Source organism: Dama dama, chromosome 19, assembly GCF_033118175.1.
Source record: "Dama dama isolate Ldn47 chromosome 19, ASM3311817v1, whole genome shotgun sequence".
NCBI classification, from domain to species: domain Eukaryota; kingdom Metazoa; phylum Chordata; class Mammalia; order Artiodactyla; family Cervidae; genus Dama; species Dama dama.
Genome location: NC_083699.1, coordinates 52,324,472 through 52,345,206, shown reverse-complemented (window position 1 = coordinate 52,345,206; position 20,735 = coordinate 52,324,472). Strand labels below are relative to the sequence as shown.

At 36.4% G+C, this 20,735-nt stretch overlaps 1 protein-coding gene across 1 annotated transcript in view; it reads left to right on the top strand.

The window, feature by feature from the left end:
- The first annotated feature begins 1,830 nt into the window (after positions 1-1,830).
- Positions 1,831-20,735, top strand: part of LOC133073510 (solute carrier family 15 member 2) — a 37,729-nt gene continuing 18,824 nt past the window's right edge. The window contains exons 1-9 of the mRNA XM_061167047.1: positions 1,831-1,981; positions 3,831-3,918; positions 4,716-4,857; positions 10,791-10,883; positions 12,012-12,111; positions 14,163-14,253; positions 14,532-14,609; positions 20,053-20,135; positions 20,549-20,635. Coding sequence (XP_061023030.1) covers positions 1,877-1,981; positions 3,831-3,918; positions 4,716-4,857; positions 10,791-10,883; positions 12,012-12,111; positions 14,163-14,253; positions 14,532-14,609; positions 20,053-20,135; positions 20,549-20,635 — 867 coding nt within the window. The 5' untranslated portion in view covers positions 1,831-1,876. The remainder of the gene's footprint in view (positions 1,982-3,830; positions 3,919-4,715; positions 4,858-10,790; positions 10,884-12,011; positions 12,112-14,162; positions 14,254-14,531; positions 14,610-20,052; positions 20,136-20,548; positions 20,636-20,735) is intronic.

Genomic DNA, 20,735 nt, shown 5'->3' with positions numbered 1-20,735 from the left:
CTTAAAGGCATCTAAGCCTCTAGTGGTTAACTTGACTAGTAACTTCTGACTGTTCATTTGTTTTGTATCCAGAGTCATTAACCAAACTAGGTCAGAAAGGGCAGTACTTCCTGAAAGAATAACTACAGCTTAATCATTAATGTCACAAGCAGAAATGAAGCTGGACTCTTCTTTGGGTAAAGGTTGACAGGAGAGAAATAGGATGAGGAGTGTAACAGAAGCTGAGAAAAAAACATGGTCAAAGTCTGAGATAGAGTTTAGGGAGGAAAGAGTAGAGTTTATCCTGATCTTATTTGTCAATAAATTACTCAAGTAGGTAATGTAAGAATTTTATGAGGGATAGAATCATAGGTTCTCATATTCTAAAAAAAAAAAAAAATGCATTCTCCTATTTCCTGACTTCTTTTTTGGTTTAATCCTTATTTTTCTTATTTCTCTCTAGCCATTCTTTTCCTTTTCCTTTTGACTGACAACTAAATGGGCACCCATACTGTTTTGTTCTTTTACCTCTTTGACTTTGCAAAAATAATAGTTATTTAATAGTCATGTCCAGAGAAGGCAACGGCACCCCACTCCAGTACTCTTGCCTAGAAAATCCCATGGACAGAGGAGCCTGGTAGGCTGCAGTCCATGCGGTCGCTACAAGTCAGACACAATTGAGCGACTTTACTTTCACTTTTCACTTTCACACATTGGAGAAGGAAATAGCAGCCTACTCCAGTGTTCTTGCCTGGAGAATCCCAGGGACGGGGGAGCCTGGTGGGCTGCCGTCTATGGGGTCGCACAGAGTCGGACATGACTGAAGCGACTTAGCAGCAGCAGCAGCAACAGTCATGTCTGATCCTGTTCCTCCTCTGATAAGAACTAAATGTATTCTGGAGTCATTTGGAAGTCCATTCACTAAATATTAAGAAAAATGGTGTTTGTAATAGTACCTAGAAAATAACTGGTTCACAATTTTTACACAAATCAAATTTTATTTACAAATGAAATGATAGGTTCATCTTGAAGTAAGAAAGTGACAACATAGAGAATGAATTTTAAAAGAAGAATGATTCCCAAATGTATATCACTGAACTTTTCCTTTTGTTTTCTTTAGCTCCACCTCTTTAATTGCTTATAAGACATTTCCAGTTGAACTTTACTATGTTGAAAACCAAAAATTAACATTTTTTTGTATCTCTCCAAATTCACTTTGTAGATAACTTCCCTTTTCAATGCGTTTCAATTCTCCTACATTCCTATGTTTCTATTTCCATAGCTTCCATTCCTAAGTAATAGCCATAGGCATTACTGATACAAATCTATCCATAATAGCACAGTGAAAATTCCAGATCTGCCACTTGATGGCCATATGACTTTGGAAAAATTGCAATCTCTTGAGATATTAGTTCCTGTAAAGTGAGGATGGTAGTAAGAATAAGAACATGAAGATAATATATGTGTGTATAAACACACACACACACACACACACATATATATACACACAATGGTTGTGTGATAAATGGCAGCTATTATTATCCTGAAATCAGTGTTTAAATCTGTGCTCCAGGCTATGTTCTAGGCATTATATTTCTAACTACTTTTCACTCATGTGCAGTTCTCCAGCATTTTACAGTATCTCACTTCCCTGTGCTTTACCTTTTACATGAACATTCTTTTAAACTAGTCTCTGAGACCCAATAGTTTTGTTTTTTTTTTTTCATATAGCTTTCTGATTCGCAGGAAGCTGCTTAAGCCCGACACCCACAGGGTTAAAACTAGTTGCTGAAGCCACCCCCTCTTCCCCTCCCAGTCCCCCTTTTCACAGTAGCCTGGCAGCTGTCCCAACTGCCTACCAAAGCCAAATGCTTGAAGAGAGAGAGAGGAGCCAGCCATGAATCCCTTCCAGAAAAATGATTCCAAGGAAACTCTTTTTTTACCTGTCTCCACTGAAGAGGTACCACCTCGACCCCCCAGCTTTCCAAAGCAGCCATCTCCGGTGAGTCCTGGGATTCATCTCTGCCTCTGTCAGGAACAGACTTACTCTCTTGGTTCTCGTCCTTGGCCCCTGGAGCTTCAGGCTGAGCTGTATTAGAGTATTAAAAACTTTTCTCTCTTGGAGTTAGAATGAACCTGTAAACCAGATCTAAACAGGAGTTTCTTTCAACTTAGGAGAGGAAGCAGCAGGAGGCGGTGGTCAGAGTTCTTCAGTGGGTATCCAGGACTTGGCTGTTTTTCATTGTATATTCTGAATCTCTCTGGGGTGGAAAAAAAAGCACTTTGCATGTCCAGGGAAACTTGGCAAGTACTCCTTTCTGGAGAACTGTGTGTGATTGTTCTTTCTTTACCAAAAAAACCTCCAAAACTTCAGCCTTTAGTTTCCCCTGTACACAGAATCTATGCTGGACACCAAGAGAAGTTTTAGAATAGATATAGTCTCTGTTATTGTGTTTCAGTTTATAGTGGGCGAAAGGACAGGGAAACAGGGAAGTAATAATGTTTTACTTTATATATTAATACTTGTTAAAACATTTCCCAATTCTTTTTTAATCCTCATATCAAAATCCTGTAAGTAGAGAGGGTATAGTAATACTAGCCAGTATTTACTTAGTTCTTAGTTCTTAACAAGCAAAGAAGTATTCTAGAGGTGGGTAGTTTCTTTGGAATAACAAAACTGAAGTATAAAGCCAGGTTTAGTGACATGGCCTGGATCAGTATGTTAGCACAGTTAGTGACAGTGTTACATAGCTAGTAGAAGCCGTGTTAACCAAACTTCAGGCTATATAATTCTCAAGCTGTGAGCCGGGAAGGTAAGAAGACTATTCACTGTGTCTTTTAAGAAAGTTTTTTTTTAAAATCATACATTAATACATATTAATACTTTGGAGGGTTGTTTATGTATATCCATATATATCTATGTAGATAAAAAAATGAACACATTAATTTATCAATCATTTATTTAGTTGTATATCTTCTGGTCCCAAATAATTTGAGGCTACTTACAAAAATGCATGTATATCTTATTTATGAATAAGGAAAGGTAATAAAAAAATCTCATGATTTGATTGAACCAAGGCCACGTATCTCCATCCCTTTCTCATGTTGGTTGGGCTATTGTAATGAGAGGGATTTGTAGTAAAACATGATATTCCTTTTATTCCAACTGATACAGTGCATGAAATAGCATAGTCCTTTTAATGCCCAAAAGGATTAGCATGAAAATATTATAGAATCTGTTTCATAGAACAAGTGGACATTTAATTTGAGAAGGTTTAAGAAATCTCTGCCAAAGATTAAGGTGATCAATCATCTTAATCTTTAACAATCTGTATTGGGCTCCGTTCCTGGCAAGAAGCCTTCATGTTGCTAGGATTCCTCCCAGCACAGTGAATGGGGCAAGTGGGGACAGAAAGGTTAATCCACAGTGTAGAGCTAAGCAGGGTACTGACATTTGACTGTAACTACCTGGACATAAAGTGTTCCAGAGGCCAATTCTTTGTTATGTTCCTAGAAATAAGGATGGTTATTCTCTTGCCCGGTGCCCCAGGCTTTCCATTAAGTACCTGTGGGAAGATGAACAGGTCCTAGTGTCTATATCAAGAAATGCCTGAGCAGCTCCATATTAAATGTTTGAGGGACAAAGGAATATTTAGAATAGCTTCTTTGATTGCTAAATCAGCAATGCAAGCACTTTTAGTAGGATACTGGCTGTTTCATGAAGAGTAGGGACCATTGCTTCGCATGACTTATCATGGTGACATAAATGGTTTTTTCTGTTGTGAGACAGTATAATGGTCTAAATATGGATATATTGTTCATGCTTGAACCAGTGTCTTTTTGTTTCCTAGAAAATCTGTGGCTCCAACTATCCACTGAGTATTGTCTTCATTGTGGTGAATGAATTCTGTGAGCGCTTTTCCTATTATGGCATGAAAGGTAATTTTGTGTCTCCCAGTCCTACTTTTCTCCACTCTTCTCACCCCATGTTTGTAACAATCTGTCTTATATGCATTTATTTCTCTTATCTACATTTTACCTTCATCTAGCTGGTCCTTTCCTTTGGCGAAGACTTCCAAAAAATGCCTGGTGGGATTTCACCTTCTAACTCATACAGGAAAAGAATAGAAAGGAGTAGTGGAAACCAGAACACAGCCTATGAGTACATAAGTAGAGAAACTCATTATCAGCATTCCATTCTTAATTTTTGTTCCTTAGGTCTATGGATTATATTGCTGCTGGGAAGGAGAAGGAAGGAATATTAGATATTAGATAAAGATAACATTAGGCCATGTTATCTTTCAGATTGACCTAAATGATGCTATGTGCATGATGACTGAAGGGAGGAATATTGCAGTGGCTCAGTCCATAAAGCATCTGCCTGCAATGTGGAGACCATGGTGCAATCCCTGGATCAGGAAGATACGCTGGAGAAGGAAATGGCAACCCATTCCAGTATTCCTGCCTGGAGAATTCCATGGACAGAGAAGCCTCATGGGCTTCAGTCCATGGGGTCACAAAGAGTTGGACATGACTGAGTAACTAACACACACACACTAAGCATAGCCTCTTTCACCCTCACAACTCCGAGGGACCCTACTTTTGCTGCTCAGAAGTTACTACTGATAGGAGTGCTGAAGATCAAGATAACCTGCAAAGACCCTATCAAATGCTCTTTTACTCCATAAATCATTTTAATACATCTACCTTGTTTTGTCTCTCTTTTTTTGCTTTAGCTGTGCTGACCCTGTATTTCCTGTATTTCCTGCATTGGAGTGAAAACACTTCCACATCTGTGTACCATGCCTTCAGCAGCCTCTGTTACTTCACTCCCATCCTGGGAGCAGCCATTGCTGACTCATGGTTGGGAAAATTCAAGTAAGGATGATGGGAGGTCACATTTCCAAGAAGCTTCACAGATTAAACGTGCAGAGACTATCACTTCAAGCCTCTTGCTTCCAAGCAAGAATATACTTGTGTCATCCATGATAAATAAGAATCTCTCTCAGACTGAAATATAGAAAGGTTTTGTGTCTTCATTATCAGTTTTTCCAATATTTTTATACCCTTTTCAGTAAGGAGGGGTTTTTTCTTGTATCTAATTTTAATCTTCTGTTCTGAAGTTTAAAACCAATTCTTGTTCTGATCTCAGGTGATAAGATGGCTACCCACAAGAAAACATATAATTAAATGTAGTAACTTTATATACTATCCATCTCTCCTTCAGACTGAGTCATTTCAACTCTTTTAGTATCTTCTTATAAGCCTTTCTTTTCAGCTCTTTTACTATCTCTGATTCTCTTTTCTAATCTCCTTCTGTAGGTTCTTTCTTAAAACTATAATAAATATTTTCATGAGTTAGACTAATAGTCTATTCATTTCAATATCTTTTAAGTCCCTAAAAATAGCACCAAGAGATGTTTGGGGATAATGTTATAGTTGTCATCTATAACATCATTCTCATGGGACAGAGATGGATCTCAGGTATCCATCACTTAGGTATTTTCTGTGGAGTTGTCATCTATGGAATTGTCTAAATTAGCATTTCTCAAAGTGCATTCTGTTGAAAATTTGTTGTATAGGATCTAAAGAATGTTATGTAGGAACATAAAGCTCTCACAGTCAAATAAGTTTGGGAAAATGCTAGACTGAATAAAGCTAAAAAGGTATCTTTACTGCATGATTTCTTATAGCCTTTAACATGCTAATTAATATTATAAAATCACCTAGAGAAGGTTATGACATGTAGCATTTCCCAAACTTGTTTGACTGTAGAATATTTTTTCAGGGTATCTTGTAGACCAAGTATTCCAAGGAATCCTCCAGTAAACACTGGTTTCTATCTCACTTTGGCCTAGATATATCCATTATCTAAAGTATTTATTCAGCATCTAATGTAATGCTACAGCCATAACACAGTACTAAATAGTTTCTTGACTTGGGAGAGAGATGGCAGGTGCCTGAGGTCTATGTGGGCTCCTTATGTAGTAGTAGTCGCCGAGTCCATCCAGATAGAAGGATGGCACTACATGCAGAAAAAAAGCATAAGCCATGGTATGTTCTTCATTCAGTTATAGAATAAAAGATTCATATTTATAGTATTTTGATTTATTTTTAAAATGACTGCCTTGTAAGAAGTATAGCTCTGGGATTTGGTGAACAATAGCTTCCTGACTATTTCAGAGGAAATTTGGCCATCTCTCTTTGTACCCTCAATCTCAATCCTTCATGAGGTAATTTTAATTATTTTGAATTTATTTTTATTGATGTATAACTTAAAGTATACAAATCTGAAAGGCTTAAGTGTACAACTGGATGAGTTTTTACATATATATCACCATCACCTAGGTCACTCTCGTTAGTATCTTTGTACCCTCAATATTTCCATCTCTTGCCTTCAATTTCTTCTTCAGAGATAGTCTTGTCCTAGAAATAATGGCAAATATCTTATGGCTGTAAACAAAAAAATTATTATTAACCTTTCTTTTTCTATCTTCTTTGTCTTATTATCACCACCTGCAAAATTTTAAAACAATCACTTAATATTTGTTGCCTTCCTTTCTTACTCTTCATTATCACTCCTTAGGGCAGAGTAATATAATGCAGTGCAATATAATCCAGTTAGATTCAATTTAATTTCATCGATTTTAATTCAATAAATGTTATTGAGCAGCTTCTATTTGTCCAAAGAACCGTGAGGGATAAGCAGATAAGACATACTACCTGCTTCACATTGCTCATGGTCAACTAGCTTTAGTATAAAACAGATTATGGTAAGTGCAATAATAGTATAAGTCATCTTTTTATCCTATTGAAATTCCTCTCTCTAAGATCACTGGTAATGAAGCTATCAAATTGAGTGATCTTTTGTAAATTCTTATTCATGTTGAGAATTTTAGTCTGTTTATTGCTCCTATATTCTTGAAACTTCCTGGGCTTCTCTAACACTGTATTTTCTGGTTCTTTTACTTTTTTGGATTCTTCCAAATTTGGCTTTTTTTTTTCCTTTTTGTTTACTTCACTCTTTCCTGAATGTAGGCATTTCCCCAGTGTATACCTTTTACCCTTTTCCCTTTCTCCAGATTTTCCCTTAGCAAGTTCCGTGGTGTCAATTTTAGCTATATGCTGATGTCTCCTCAAACTTTGTAATCTTAACCTATCACTCAAGCCCCAAGTGTGCACTGTAACTGCACATTAGAATTCATCTCCTGGATAATCCACCTTATCCTCTCTCCTAGCTACCCTATACTTCTACAACCAATCAGTTTTTAAATTCTACCAATTCTGTTTCTATATTATCTCATATTCCTCCCACCTCAACACTGAGTCACCAGTACTCTAGTTTTGGTTGTCTTTAGCCTCTGAACTGGATTATTATAATGGACACATGTGACGTTTTCATTGTTTCCCATGATCTTTGTTCATAATTGAATCCTTGCACTACTGTCAAATTAATTTTCCTAAAAGAAATCTCCATTCACATTACTACTCTGCTCAAAATTTCTGCTAACATGTTGTCTACTAATCCATCCAACTTACCTTTCTGCTCTTATTGTCTTACTTGCTCCCTTTCAAGAATGTCCAATAGATGAACCAAATACTAATATTTACCTAATGAGGGCCAGGAACATCTCTTTTCTATGTCTGTTTGCATCGTTTCTACTTCATGAAATCTCTTTCTTCCCCAGCCTTCCACATCCAAACTCTTTAAGGCTCAGTTCACATGCCACCAATGCAATGGAATATCCTTTGCCCCTTACTTTTTACCACTAGCCAGAATTAATCTAATATGCTCTGAACTCCCTATTTCTCACCCTCACATGACAAATTCTCTCTTATAATAACTATGTGTATATGAATCTAATATCTTCTTCTAAACAGAAGACAAAGCCTCATTTGTAGTTTTTTATGCACAGCACTTAAAACAGTGGCTGGTGCATAGGAGGCCCACAAAAAATATTTCAGTTAATAAATATATTCATCCTCAGATGAACATAGGAAGAAGACTGAGGGTAGGTGTGACTTTTATTTTGTTGTGGGTATTGTGGTTGCTTTTAAAATAACAAAATTCTTTGAGGGATGAATAGGTATCTCTTTCAGAGGAAAGTGGGTTGGAGAAAACACGAATAACTTGTTCTTTAGGGATGTGTGGGGGTGTGGTGAGCTCACATGTCCAAAGACAATGATGACAACAACATGAACAAACAAGTATTTCAAACTCCTTTCCTTTTCTTCAGAAGTTAGCTTCTGCATGAAAAATTTCCTGTAACATTAGAAACATTGCTCATACCTTCAAACCACAATTTTCTGAATTTAGTACACAGCATATATTAAAGGTACTTCCTCTATTTGAAGTCCCAGAATCCTAGCTTTGTTAAGAGAAAATGGGCACCCATGGCCCCTGACTTTTGTACAAGGAACTCACTGTGTCAGGAGAGAAGTGAAACTTCCTTCAGGGCTACATGTAGGAGAGAGTAGCCAGTAGATACACAATGGAAAACAATTTTTTAAACATGGATACTGGGTTTTTACTGTTTCTATAAGTATCTACTGAGAAGGTTAATTACATGCTCAGATGCTATTTTTGATGCCAAGTTGCTTTTAAGAGAAAATAACATTTTTAGTCATAGTCCCTGGTGTTGGTTTATACCTTGTGACCTGTGCCTGTCAGTCTGGTCTCCTGATCATGGCAATCACTAAAAGCCACTCTCTTAAATATGTTTTGCCAAATATACTTTTGGATGTCTTTTCTACACTTCCTCTTTATCTGACTGGGTCTGTAGCATATCCTTCCCCCTATCTTTTTTGTCTGGTTAGAGCTGACCCTCTTTATGCTAGGTCTCTTCCTTTCTTACAGTAGGTCTCTGCCTATTGCACATACTCCTCAGTTCCTAAACTCTAATTTAAAATGTCTCTGGCTTTTGATATTCTTATGGTGAAATAAAATTTAAAACTTCTTTCTTTTCCCTTTCCTTTTTCCACATTAACTTGTTCATAAAACTGAAGGAATGCAGTCTGTAAGAAAGAAGTTCTAGACCTAATTCTAATCCTAATTAGCATGGCACTTTAAAAATGTCCTTTGACTTCTCTGCATTTCACTTTCCTCATGTGCAAATGGAAGACTGAAGTCTGTCTGAAGCAGATCTGTGTCCTGTGGTTAGGACTGTAATATCCCCAATGACAACTGCATTTCAAATGCAGAGTTTCCAAGTCTCTCTTGACTTCGCTCTCCTTCTGTTAAAGTTCTCTGCTGCTGGCTTCCTCACTTATATTCTTCATATTTCTGACTAATTTCTTGAATCTTTCACCTAGAAGGCAGCTTGTTTTTCTTTTGAGGCAATTACACTTCTATCATTTGTTTAGTCCAACAATCTGATATTGCCCTAATCTCCCAACACAGACTATCACTCCAGCTTAGATTCCTTTTGTTTTTTCTCAGTGATGATTTAGCATACATCATCTATTTTGTGTTCTTAATAGCTGTCCTTTTCTCAATCGCTTTTTATTCTGTTTCTTTCTATTTATTCTTTTTATTCCGGTGAAGAAAACTTTTCTCCAGAAGACACTACAAGGCCTTTTAGGAAAGCCTGTCCCTTCCCTTTTCTTATCTCCTATTTCCCATTATAAACCCTCTAAGATCCTTTCCCTGCTGATCCAACCTAGGAATATTAGGCATTTAGAATGAGAAATTCACATTCTGAGGTTTCTGGCATCTTCAGCCTCTCTTTGCCATCTTCATTCCATTTTTTTTTTGTATTCCACTTTAGCACATGGTACTTTAAATTTGCAGAAGTAAGCTATATAATTTCTAAGGTTCCTTTTAGTAGTAATATTCTACTTATATGTAAAGAGAATTCTGGTGTCCCAATATACATAATACACATTGTGTATTTGATAGCGGGCCATGTTTCAGTGTGTGTATCTCAATGTAGGTTCCTACTAGAATTCCTTGCTCTTACACTTACTAGGTATCATTGAGATCTTTTTTTGAAAAACAAATAACGTTTGGGGGGAATGGATACATGTATATGTATGGCTGAGTCTCTTTCTTTGCTGTGTACCTGAAACAATGTTAGTTGGCTATACTCCAATATAAAATATAAAATATTCCAATATAATATACTCCAATATAAAATAAAAAGTTAAAAAGAAAGAAAAAACAACATAACAATAAGTCCCTATCAACTGCATGAGCTATATATCACTGAACATTCTGTTCAAAGGCCATGGCTCCTTTCTTACCCTTGCTAAATAGTCCATGAGGAAACCGTGGTGGGGATTACAACAACCCAAGTGTTCAGATTAAACCCTTTACCTCTTTATCCCAGTGACTGTGTTTAAAGAAAGTTCTTTGTTCCCTTATTTTCCTGTTTATGTGATTCTTTCTCGACCTTTATGGAGTTCTACAATCAAAGACATTCCTTGGGAAAAAACCTCAGGTCAAACATATCCTGTTCTTCTGGTTCTCCTTCCTTAAAACATTATCTCTCACTACAGATCAAACCTGTTCATGATATATCTGTGCAAGATCATGGATTTTCTGTGTGGGGTAGGTAGGGAAAAACAGAAAGCATGAGAAAAGAATGCCCCTAATGCTATAAAATGAAGAGTTACTGTCCCTTTTTCTAGTCTGTTTGCTTCATTCACCATTAGTATTTCTATTTGCATTTCTCATATAATTCTTTCTTCGGCCAACCCTTCCTCCTCCTGCTCCATTTATCCTGGCACTGAGAACAGTATAAACCCTGAGTCTGTATTGCCCAAATCTCTGAATTCTGTTTGTAGACTGACTGATTTAACTTTCTCAACAGGACAATCATCTATCTCTCCTTGGTGTATGTGCTTGGCCATGTGATCAAGTCCATGGGTGCCTTACCAATACTGGGGGGACAAATGTTACACACGTGAGTAAAATCATGTAAATCATGTAGATATCATGTAAATCATGAACCTCCTCATTGGAAAAGGACCACTTTCCTCCATTGGACAGGTAAATGTTTCATGCATTCATTATAGATGTTTCTCTATCTTCTTACTAGAGATGTCTTTTTATTTTACAACCTATTATTTTATTATACCAAATTGGTTAAGGAAAAACATTTGACTAGTTGAACTCTTTCCTGCTTTATCTGAGCTCATTTGTTTTTATTAAATATTTGGGGACTTACAGAAATCTCAGTTAGCATCCTTTTCACAGAAACTCTACATATGCTTGAAGACATGAAAATCTTCATGCCCTCCATATTCCTTCACATGTTCACCCATCCACACATTGTACTTTAAGAATTTTTTTAAATGTTTGTGGTACTTCTTTATTTTTTTGTGTGGTACTTCTTTATAGTATATTGTAGAATTCATATTCAAAGCTTGAATTATTTCCATTTATGTGTAGTCCCATATATTCCAATTTGTTGTTATTGATGTTTATGATGCCAGAGAATCTTGATAGGTCCTGACATTTGTTGGTTGAGTCAGAGAGGATTAGACTTGTTCATGAAGCAGGTTGTATACATTTGTGTTTATAATGTGGCCAGACATGTATTTTCCAGTGAGTTAAGAATTTTGTTTGAGATTTAATGGATATTAGATACCTTATTATTGTTGTCCTATCAGAAATCACTGACATTTCTTCCATTAGTTATGACTAACTTAAGATTTTATTTTGTGGTTACTAAGAATATGTGGAATAAAGGTTCACAAGGTCTTTCTATTGACGTGCCCCTTTGACTATGACGATATTGAGAACAGAGTCTTAACTCTGGAGTTCCTTGAGTATCAGCTTCTATATATTGTACACATGAGGTAAATGAAACTATCAGGGACAAAAATCTTCCCATGTAATGATACTTTCTGGCAGAAACTCAAGGTTTATGAAGATTGTAAATGCTCCTGAGTCTCTCCTAGGAGACAATATAGAAATGTGAAGGAGGTCGTGCCCTTGTACACATATTTTTTCTCTTATAGCTCTATATTCCATTTCTACAGTTGTGTTTAGTATCAGTATGGTTAGTACTCTCACCTTTCCATTTCAGAGTCCTGTCAATGGTTGGCCTGAGTCTAATAGCTTTGGGGACAGGAGGTATCAAACCCTGTGTGGCAGCTTTTGGTGGAGACCAATTTGAAGAAAAACATGTAAGAGTTCTGTCATTTCTGTGTTTTCAAGAATTAGAGCAGGCATTAAATGACAGGTAGCCATTTGCCAAGATTGAAGTGATCCAGTAGTTAGAACATATCTGAGTAGTGTTCAGTGCTGGATACTGATCATTAATGAAGAGAAAAACTGAAACATTTCAAAGGAATATGACCAGGGTGACAGATGGACTAAAAAGAGGCAGCTTAGGAAGAAAAATTGATGGAAATGAAGATATTTAGACTGGATAAGGTAAGACCTAAAAGAGAATGTTATAACTATCTCTAGAGGCTGGAAGTTGCTTGTTGTTTAGTCACTCAGTCGTGTCCAACTCTTTGCGACCCTATGGGCTGCAGCACGCCACGCATCGCTGTCCATGGGATTTTCCAGGCGAGAATACTGGAGTGGGTTGCCATTTCTTTCTCCAGAGGATCTTCCCAAACCAGAGATTGAACCTGGTTCTCCTGCATTGCAGGCAGATTCTTTACCTTCTGAGTTACTACTTTTATATAGATATTGGGAGGATGTCAGAAGTTAATCCAAAGATCAATGAGAGAAAGCTATAGGAAGTTAGCTTTTCACTTGGTGGAAGGAAAAACTTCAAATATTAGTGAGTTCACTCTCACTTGAGGTATTTAAGAAGATACATGGTCATCACTTTGGGAATGGGAGGTGATGAATAGTTTGGAGATGATGTAAGCATCTCTAGCTTTGGGATTCTACGAAGGAGAAAATGACCATTTGGAATAAAACAGAATGAATTTTTTTGGATGATCCTGTCTTGATGATCATTCCTTCTTTTCCTAGACACTTTCCACTGTCCATGGCGGGGGAGGGGGGGGCAGTATGAATAAAGGTAAAAACATACCTGTTAAGGAAGCAGTGACAACTAGGCAAGGAAAATACTCTATTCTTAGATCAACCAACATTTCTAGCTTCCTCTTTTTACCTCTCAGTTTTCCTTTTTGACTGTCTTCATGTATTATTCCCTCTTCTATAGCTATTTATCATGTTTCATTTATATGTTTGTTTTTTACTCTCTGTTCTTTCCCTGTATCATATCTTCCTGAATTTCGCTAACCTTTCAGACCATGTGGGTTAGTTTATATTCTTTATCTACCCAAGGGTTCGTAGATTGTAATTGCTTGCTAACCTTAGAGAAATCACCAACCTCTGGCAAGTGGGATTCTATGCACAATGAATTCTACACATAGATGAATGGAGCAGGTTTAAAGGGGGACCAGAAGAGGAAGCAGAACACACCATAAATGGAAAGTGGAGATTGTGCTGATGTGTCAGGGGAGTCAGAATGAAGCACAGACATGCATAAGGAATAAAGTATCAGCAACTTTATTTGAAAGCTGCTTCATTTTGTAAGTGTTCCACAAAGATATTTCAGTAATAGGACAAACCCACTTCCAAGTTTCCACTGGCCACTGCCCAGCCCACAGACTTTCTTTAATAGTCTCTGGCCGACTTCCCATGAGCATTAGGTAAATTATTCTGTTTGATCAACAATTTACTCAACTGTTCCATATTCTAGTTCTATTCCTACCACACATTCCACAAAATCTATTATTTAACTCAGTCACTCATTCACTAACTTAATTCAGTTAATAAACATTTACTGAGTATAATATAAAACAGGTGCTATGCTAGTGATGCTTGTGAGGATTACAGAAAATAATATTTTTTTTCTGCCCTAAAGGAACTCTCAACCTACTGAAAGATACAGACATTTAATACAGAGACTAATACTAGAATAAACACGTATAGGACACAGTACATAGACAAAGTATACAAGATGATAATTTTTGCCAATATAAAAGGGTAAAAAAATGTTAAAGATGATTGTACTAGGGTGTGAAAGAGAAATGTTTATTTGGGGTCAACAAGATATGTATTAAAATATCTAATATGACATTCACATACTATGGAGGCAGTATTTGAATCTGTGTATGTACCTCTTAATTAGTCTGAAGAGGTGGCGGGGTGGACCAAGGAGGTACATTGAACTGATGATTTGTCCTGTTTTGACTTTTTTTTTTTTCAGGCAGAGGAACGGACTAGATACTTCTCAGTCTTCTACCTCTCCATCAATGCAGGGAGCTTGATTTCTACATTTGTCACACCCATGCTGAGAGGTTGGGATCTTTTCTAAGGGCCTCTGTATAAGCTTTACTCTGCCCAGCCAGAAATCCATTCAAGGCTTCTTACTGTCCAGCTTCTCCTTTTATACGAGTTTGAAAATCTGAGCGAATTTCTTTTAATCTTGATTTGTCTGGCCCAAAAGAAGGATTATGGATTAGGTGTTGAGAGGAAAGAGGATGGCTATGTCTGTGACCTCAAAAACCTGAGTTTATAGAACAGAACATCAAAAACTTAAGATTCAGGATTAATTTGGTTTGGTTTTTTCCTGTAGGAGATGTACAGTGTTTTGGGAAGGACTGCTATGCATTGGCTTTTGGAGTTCCAGGATTGCTTATGCTGATAGCTCTTGGTAAGTGCAGTGGGGCAAAGGAAACTAATAACCACTGATGCCTCCCACGTGGAAAGCATGAGTAAGCACTGTACACAAACTAGTTTATTCAGTCCTCACACAAACCTATTAGGTAAGTGTTATTGTAGGAGTTTTCCCTAGACATTGTAGATAAATTAACTGAATAAAGTTAGAAGCCTAAAAAAAAAAAAAAATAGTGCCCATGGTTATGTAACTAATAAGTTTCCTGAGAGTTTTAAAAAGACTGATCCTTGGATGCCATGTAGGACCAATTAAATCAGGATCTCTGTGGGATACAGCCTTGGCATCTAAAATTTTTTAAGTATCTAGTTGATTCTAACTGTAGTCACAGTTGAGATGTACTGATCTACATTGCAATATATAGTGAAGCAAAGAAAATAATCCTTCCTCTTGAACCAGCTTATTTCATCTGATAACTATCTGGTCACTGGAAGACTTAAAAATTCTTGGGGCCTTTTAAAGCTTCTAGGGTCAGCTGTTTCTGCCCTGCTCTGCAATGCTTCCAAGAAGTTTGCTCCTGAGCAAAGAGAATAAGAGAAGTTGGATAAGCAGGGGAAAACTGATGCAACTTAGATCAAATGGCATTCTCTTTACCACTGAGAAACCAGCAATGGAAGAGGAAGAGGAATATATGTGTTGCTTAGTTTACACAGTCTAAGGGGAAACTTGGACATGATTGTTTGTAATCATTGACCTGGAAACCTGTTCTCACACTGAGCCTTTGGGTGACACCCCCCTGGAGGATATCCAGTTCAAACACATAAAGGGCCCAATTAAGGATAAAGAACCCGAGGCTCACTGTTCTGATTATTTTCAAATAGAGTTGGGGGGCTAGTAATATTACTCAGGCAAGTTGCAATTCCAATTCCAAGGAAATTTATGTGTTAGTCTAGGGCCCAGTGATAATACATTCTGCTTCCTTCTCTCTTCAAAGCCAAATATATTCCTAGTTTTCCTGATTAGTATTATGTCTTTTTCTCTGGATCATCGCACAATATTATTTACATTTCAGAGTAATTATGAAGATCAAAAGAGATGCTTTTGAAATGTTTACAAATTATGAAATGTTAACTGAATGTTAAATGTTAAACAAGTGTTAGCTGTCATCATTAGTTACTTCAGTTTTCTGGGTACTAATAAATCAATTCTCTGATTTTTCGCTATAATTTAATTTATTTGAGTTTTTCACTCATTAATTCATTCAACAAACATCTATTTAATGAACATTTAATGTGTCAGATTCTGTGCTAGGTACTGGGACCATGTTGGTGAATTAGGTAGCTACAGAATTCATGCTTTCAAAGGATTTATTTGGTCCAGCAGGAAGAGGGAGACAGACAAGTAAACAGGATCTTTTAATATAGTATCATCACTGTCACAACTAGAGAAATACAGAGGAAGCTTTAAGAACACAGAGGGATACCTAAGATTTTGAGTCTCAGAAAAGCTTTGCCTAAAGAAATGATAGGGAAGGTAAGACCTAAAGCATTAACAGCAGTTAATCAAAGAGATTGAAAGTGAAACAGAAATATGGTATCTATAAGACAAAGGGTTGAGAAATAGTATGACATATTTGAAGGCCTTGAAGGAACAGAGGATAAAGAGGAGAAACAGACAGAAACCAAATAATGAAAGACTTTTAATTTATTAAGGAATTAGAACTTTATCAGAAGAATAGTAGGGAGCTTCAAAAGGGTTTTAAATAAAGGAATGATTGTTAGATGTTTATTTTTCAGTGGTATTTCTGACTGTAATGTGGAAAAAGAATGGATTAAGGGTGAGACAAAGGATACTCTGTCTTGATTACTGAATTTTTGGTACTTCCTTAAATTTTGTGCTCAAGATGAGTGCCTACCTTAGCTCACCTTCTTCAGCCCTGACAGAACTGACAAACTTGATATGATTAGATGTGTGAAAGTAAGAGAGAAGATAAGCCAGTACTGAATGCAGCATTCTGACTTGAGCAAATGGGTGGATAGTAGGAGTATGGTCTAAGGGAGACTAGACTTGGGGCAATACTAATGAATTTAGTTTTGTACATGTAACATTTAGATGTTTTTGGAACATTTAATTGGGAGTACCAAACTTTTAAATCTGTATTTATTTGGAAATACAAGTTCAAAGTCCAGAATAAATGTCTGAGTTATAGATATAGAGCCAGAGCTATTAGTATATGGATAGCAGTTAAGTCATGAAAATAGATGGAATGACTAAGAGTATGATAAAGGAGAACAAGGATAGGACCTTGAGGAATACCAATATTTAAAAGACAAACAAATGAGCTAAGCACCAGGCATCAGAAATAAACAAGTTATGGTAAGTATTTACAAGGAATTTTGTTGTCCTGGTGGAAGATTAAGTTCTCTTAACTGTGATAAGTGCAGAAATAAAGATATCTACAAGGATGTACAGCAAAGGCAATAATTAAGTTGCACTGAAGCCATTCAAATAAAGATTCACTAAAGAAAAGTTGGGGAAGGGCTCTCCAGGTAGGGAAAAAAACTGCAAATGGAGAGGTAGAAAACAGAATGTGGCATTTTGAGAACCAGGGTGATTTCAATAATGCCACAATCATATCTTTAGGGGACAATCTCCATGGCATAAAGCTTTAGAATAATGTGTCAAATTTGTATGGAATGAGTCTTATTGTAATGAAAACGTAATAGTAATTATTTTCTCCAATATATAGATTGTCAAGTCTTGATACATTTATATTAATATTAAAAATCAGTGTTAAGCATACTTTTATACAAGCCAGCATTTACTTATAAGTTATTGTATTTCCTTTAAGATGAAAATGTGTTGACTCAAATTTTGTATCTGAATTAGGTAAAGGATTTGGCAGTTAAACAAACAAAAAAAGACAGGTAACAAGGGGAAAGCCTACAGATGAGACTAAAAATGAAAGCCCAAAGTGATAGTAGTTCTACTTGGATACCAAGAGGATTTCAGGAAGGGGATCATTCGGAGTAACAAATATTACTGACTGGGAAAGCAAGATAAGGGTGAAAAATGTCCATTAAATATGGTGACACAAAAGTCATTGATTTGATGATATCAGTTATGGTAGACTGGTGGAGTTTCAAGAATAATTAGAGCAGACCGGGAAGTGAATAAGATGAATGAAAGAGAAAACAGTAAGAATTTATAGCTAAAAGGTGACATGGAGTCAGGAGAGGATATTAAGCATGCTTTATTATTATTAGGAACACTCCAGTAAAGAAAGATGTTGAAGATGTAAGGTAAGACAGTATAATCAATATGAAAGCAAACATGGTAGAATTGTATTTACACAAGAGGAGGAACATTACCTTCATGTAACTGGAGAGAAGAGGGGATGGGTATGATACAAATATTAATAGATTTGGTGGCAGGAGTTGAGGGAGTTTTCATTTGAAGCTTTCTCTTTTCTTTGTGAAGTAAGAGGCAACAATGTCTACTAGTGGAAGTAGATGTTAGAGAAATTCAAGGTCCCTACCCATTTCCTTCAGTTTAGTGGCCTTCAAATTTAAGTGTGACCTTGTCAAGTTGATCATCTGACCTTCTTTTTATCACTCCATTGTCACATTTTAGACCAGAATTCATAAGAATTTCAGCCCCTTTCTAGGATCATTATTAGTTTCAAGAGCTGTCTATTTCCCATCCAAAATTTTCTGCTTGTCCAGATACCTTTTTTATCTACCCACTTGTCTCTCAGGATTAGCATTCTTTATCTGAACATTTTTTTTTTAATCAACAATAAGAAGGCCATAATAAGTAGTAAAGCATGCTATTTGGAGAAGTTTGGGAGAAACTCAGAAGATAATAAAGAAAAAGTGGTGGAGTGAACCTGACAGAGAAGAATGGAGAAAGTAGAAAGTTAAGCTAGAGAAAAGTAAGGTGATTCAGGCATTCTGGATGTAAGGATATTGAAGATTGCTACTGGTCACTGAAGAAGGCATTTTTGGTAGAGGGACATCTTGCTGGAGCTGGAAAATCCATTGAAGAGGAAAGTATATTGGAGATGGTACCAAAATGGAGGTTTCCACAAATTTTAGTTAAATGTAATACACTTGGGAAAAAAAAAACTTACTATTTTATAATTGTAAAAGTAATATCTCATTGCTGGTATGTGGAAAATGAAGTAAAAATAAGAAAATTAAATTCACCTACAGATAACTGCAGAGATGTAGTTAAAAGATAAAGATATGCATTGAGAGAGAATGAGCTCAAGAACAGAAATAAAACAGAGAAGAATTGTTTTAGGAATAATAAATAATGGTTAGAAGATACAGTGCCAATACAGAGTAATGAAAGGAAAAGTGGGAAGCAGTTGGTTGTGGGGAACTCTGTTGCAGATAGGGGTCACGTCTTTTTTATCTTTATTCTCAGTAGTGTCAGGCAAAGTGTGTGATGCAAGAATCAATGAATGAGGTACTTTATGGAGTAGACAGGCCTCAGTTCAAGAAGGTAGTTTCTGATCTTACTACCAAGCTGTAAAAAGGAATTGAAAGAGGCATAACTTAGCAGAGGTGAGTTGAGGGTGGGGGTGTCAGTGCTGGAAGGGAACACTAGGATCTAGAATATGTTTCTTTATCTGGTCTTAGTTACATGGGTATGTTCACTTGTAAAAATTCATTAAGTTATACATCTATTATTTACTTGTTCTTCTTATATTTTAATACAATTTATTTTCATATCATTTAAAAGATTATATGAAACAAAGTTTAGTGATATCAAAAATAAATAATGAAAAAGAGTGTAGTTTCTGGCAATTTCGATCTGTGCAATCTTGTACAACTTGCTTAACTCCTTAATCCTTGATTTTTTTATGTGTAAAATCCTTTTCAGGTTAAATCAGTACTATTACATAAAATGCTTGACACTTTACATATAAAAATAAACCTCCAAGAGATCATTAATGATAATAATAACCATCAGGATAATAATGAATTTGGAAACTCCATTTCAGGAGTTAGGGCTTATAGGTAGGTCTTGGAAACAAGATTTTAATTTGGCAGCAGATAAGGAGAAATGAACAGGGATTAAGAAACTACTTGGTGGCCATTTTGAAAATACAGGGTAGAAGTTGTGAGGTCCTATACAAGTCATAGCCCTGGTGATGCAAAGAGGGGACAGGCAAGAGACACACTGAAGGTATAGGATCAGTGAAAGTTGATAATATATAGATGTAGAGATGAGATAGAAGATGGAGAATTCAGAGATGACTTTCATTTCTGTGATTACAGGAAAGTCTACACATTGACCATTTTATTTTTCTATTGCTCCCATAGTTTTTATGACTCCAAAGTCAGGGAACATCAGTCAGTTTCCACCCTTTATGAGATGTGTCAATCACTCCTACATTTCAACAGTGTGTTCCTTCATGTTGACAACTAAATGTGCTAAATGAGAAGCTAAGAACTTTGTTTATCTACTGCAGTTGTGTTTGCAATGGGAAGTAAACTATACAGAAAACCACCTCCTGAAGGAAACATACTGAATCAAGTGGTCAAATGTATCTGGGTAAGTTCATGAATTGTTTGCCTGCCTTTTTCAATCACAAGAAAAGAAATGCTGTTCTGAGCCTATAGGCCTTCAAATATGGGTATACACTTTTCTCAGTGACCTCTGCGCTGCTTCTGTGACATTTGGAAAGTGGGATTGATCAAACATCACTCGATGCCTCTATTTAACCTTTAAGCTAAAAATAATATAATCATTTTTAAAAACTGGCAAAAGTTTTCTGAAATGTAGTTATATATGTTGAAATTATATTTCAAATATTCTGAAATTCAATGTGTGATGAAATCAAAAGGTAAGATTAAGTCACTCAAGAGTATGTGTGTCTAAGGGAAGTTATAGTGAAGTGGAGAAGGCAGGGGATGGGTTTTTTGTTTGTTTTTTTTCTCTCTTCTGATATCTATGCTCTGCCCTAGTTTGCCATTTCCAGCCATTTCAAGAACCATTCTGGGGACAATCCCAAGCAAGAGCACTGGCTGGACTGGGCAGCTGAGAAATACCCAGTAAGTTGAACTGCAGAAACATCTGATGCCTCCATAGAGTTTTTCCTAATAATCAAACTGATTCCCTCCTGCTGTATTTGACCTCCTCTCTTACTGTTCT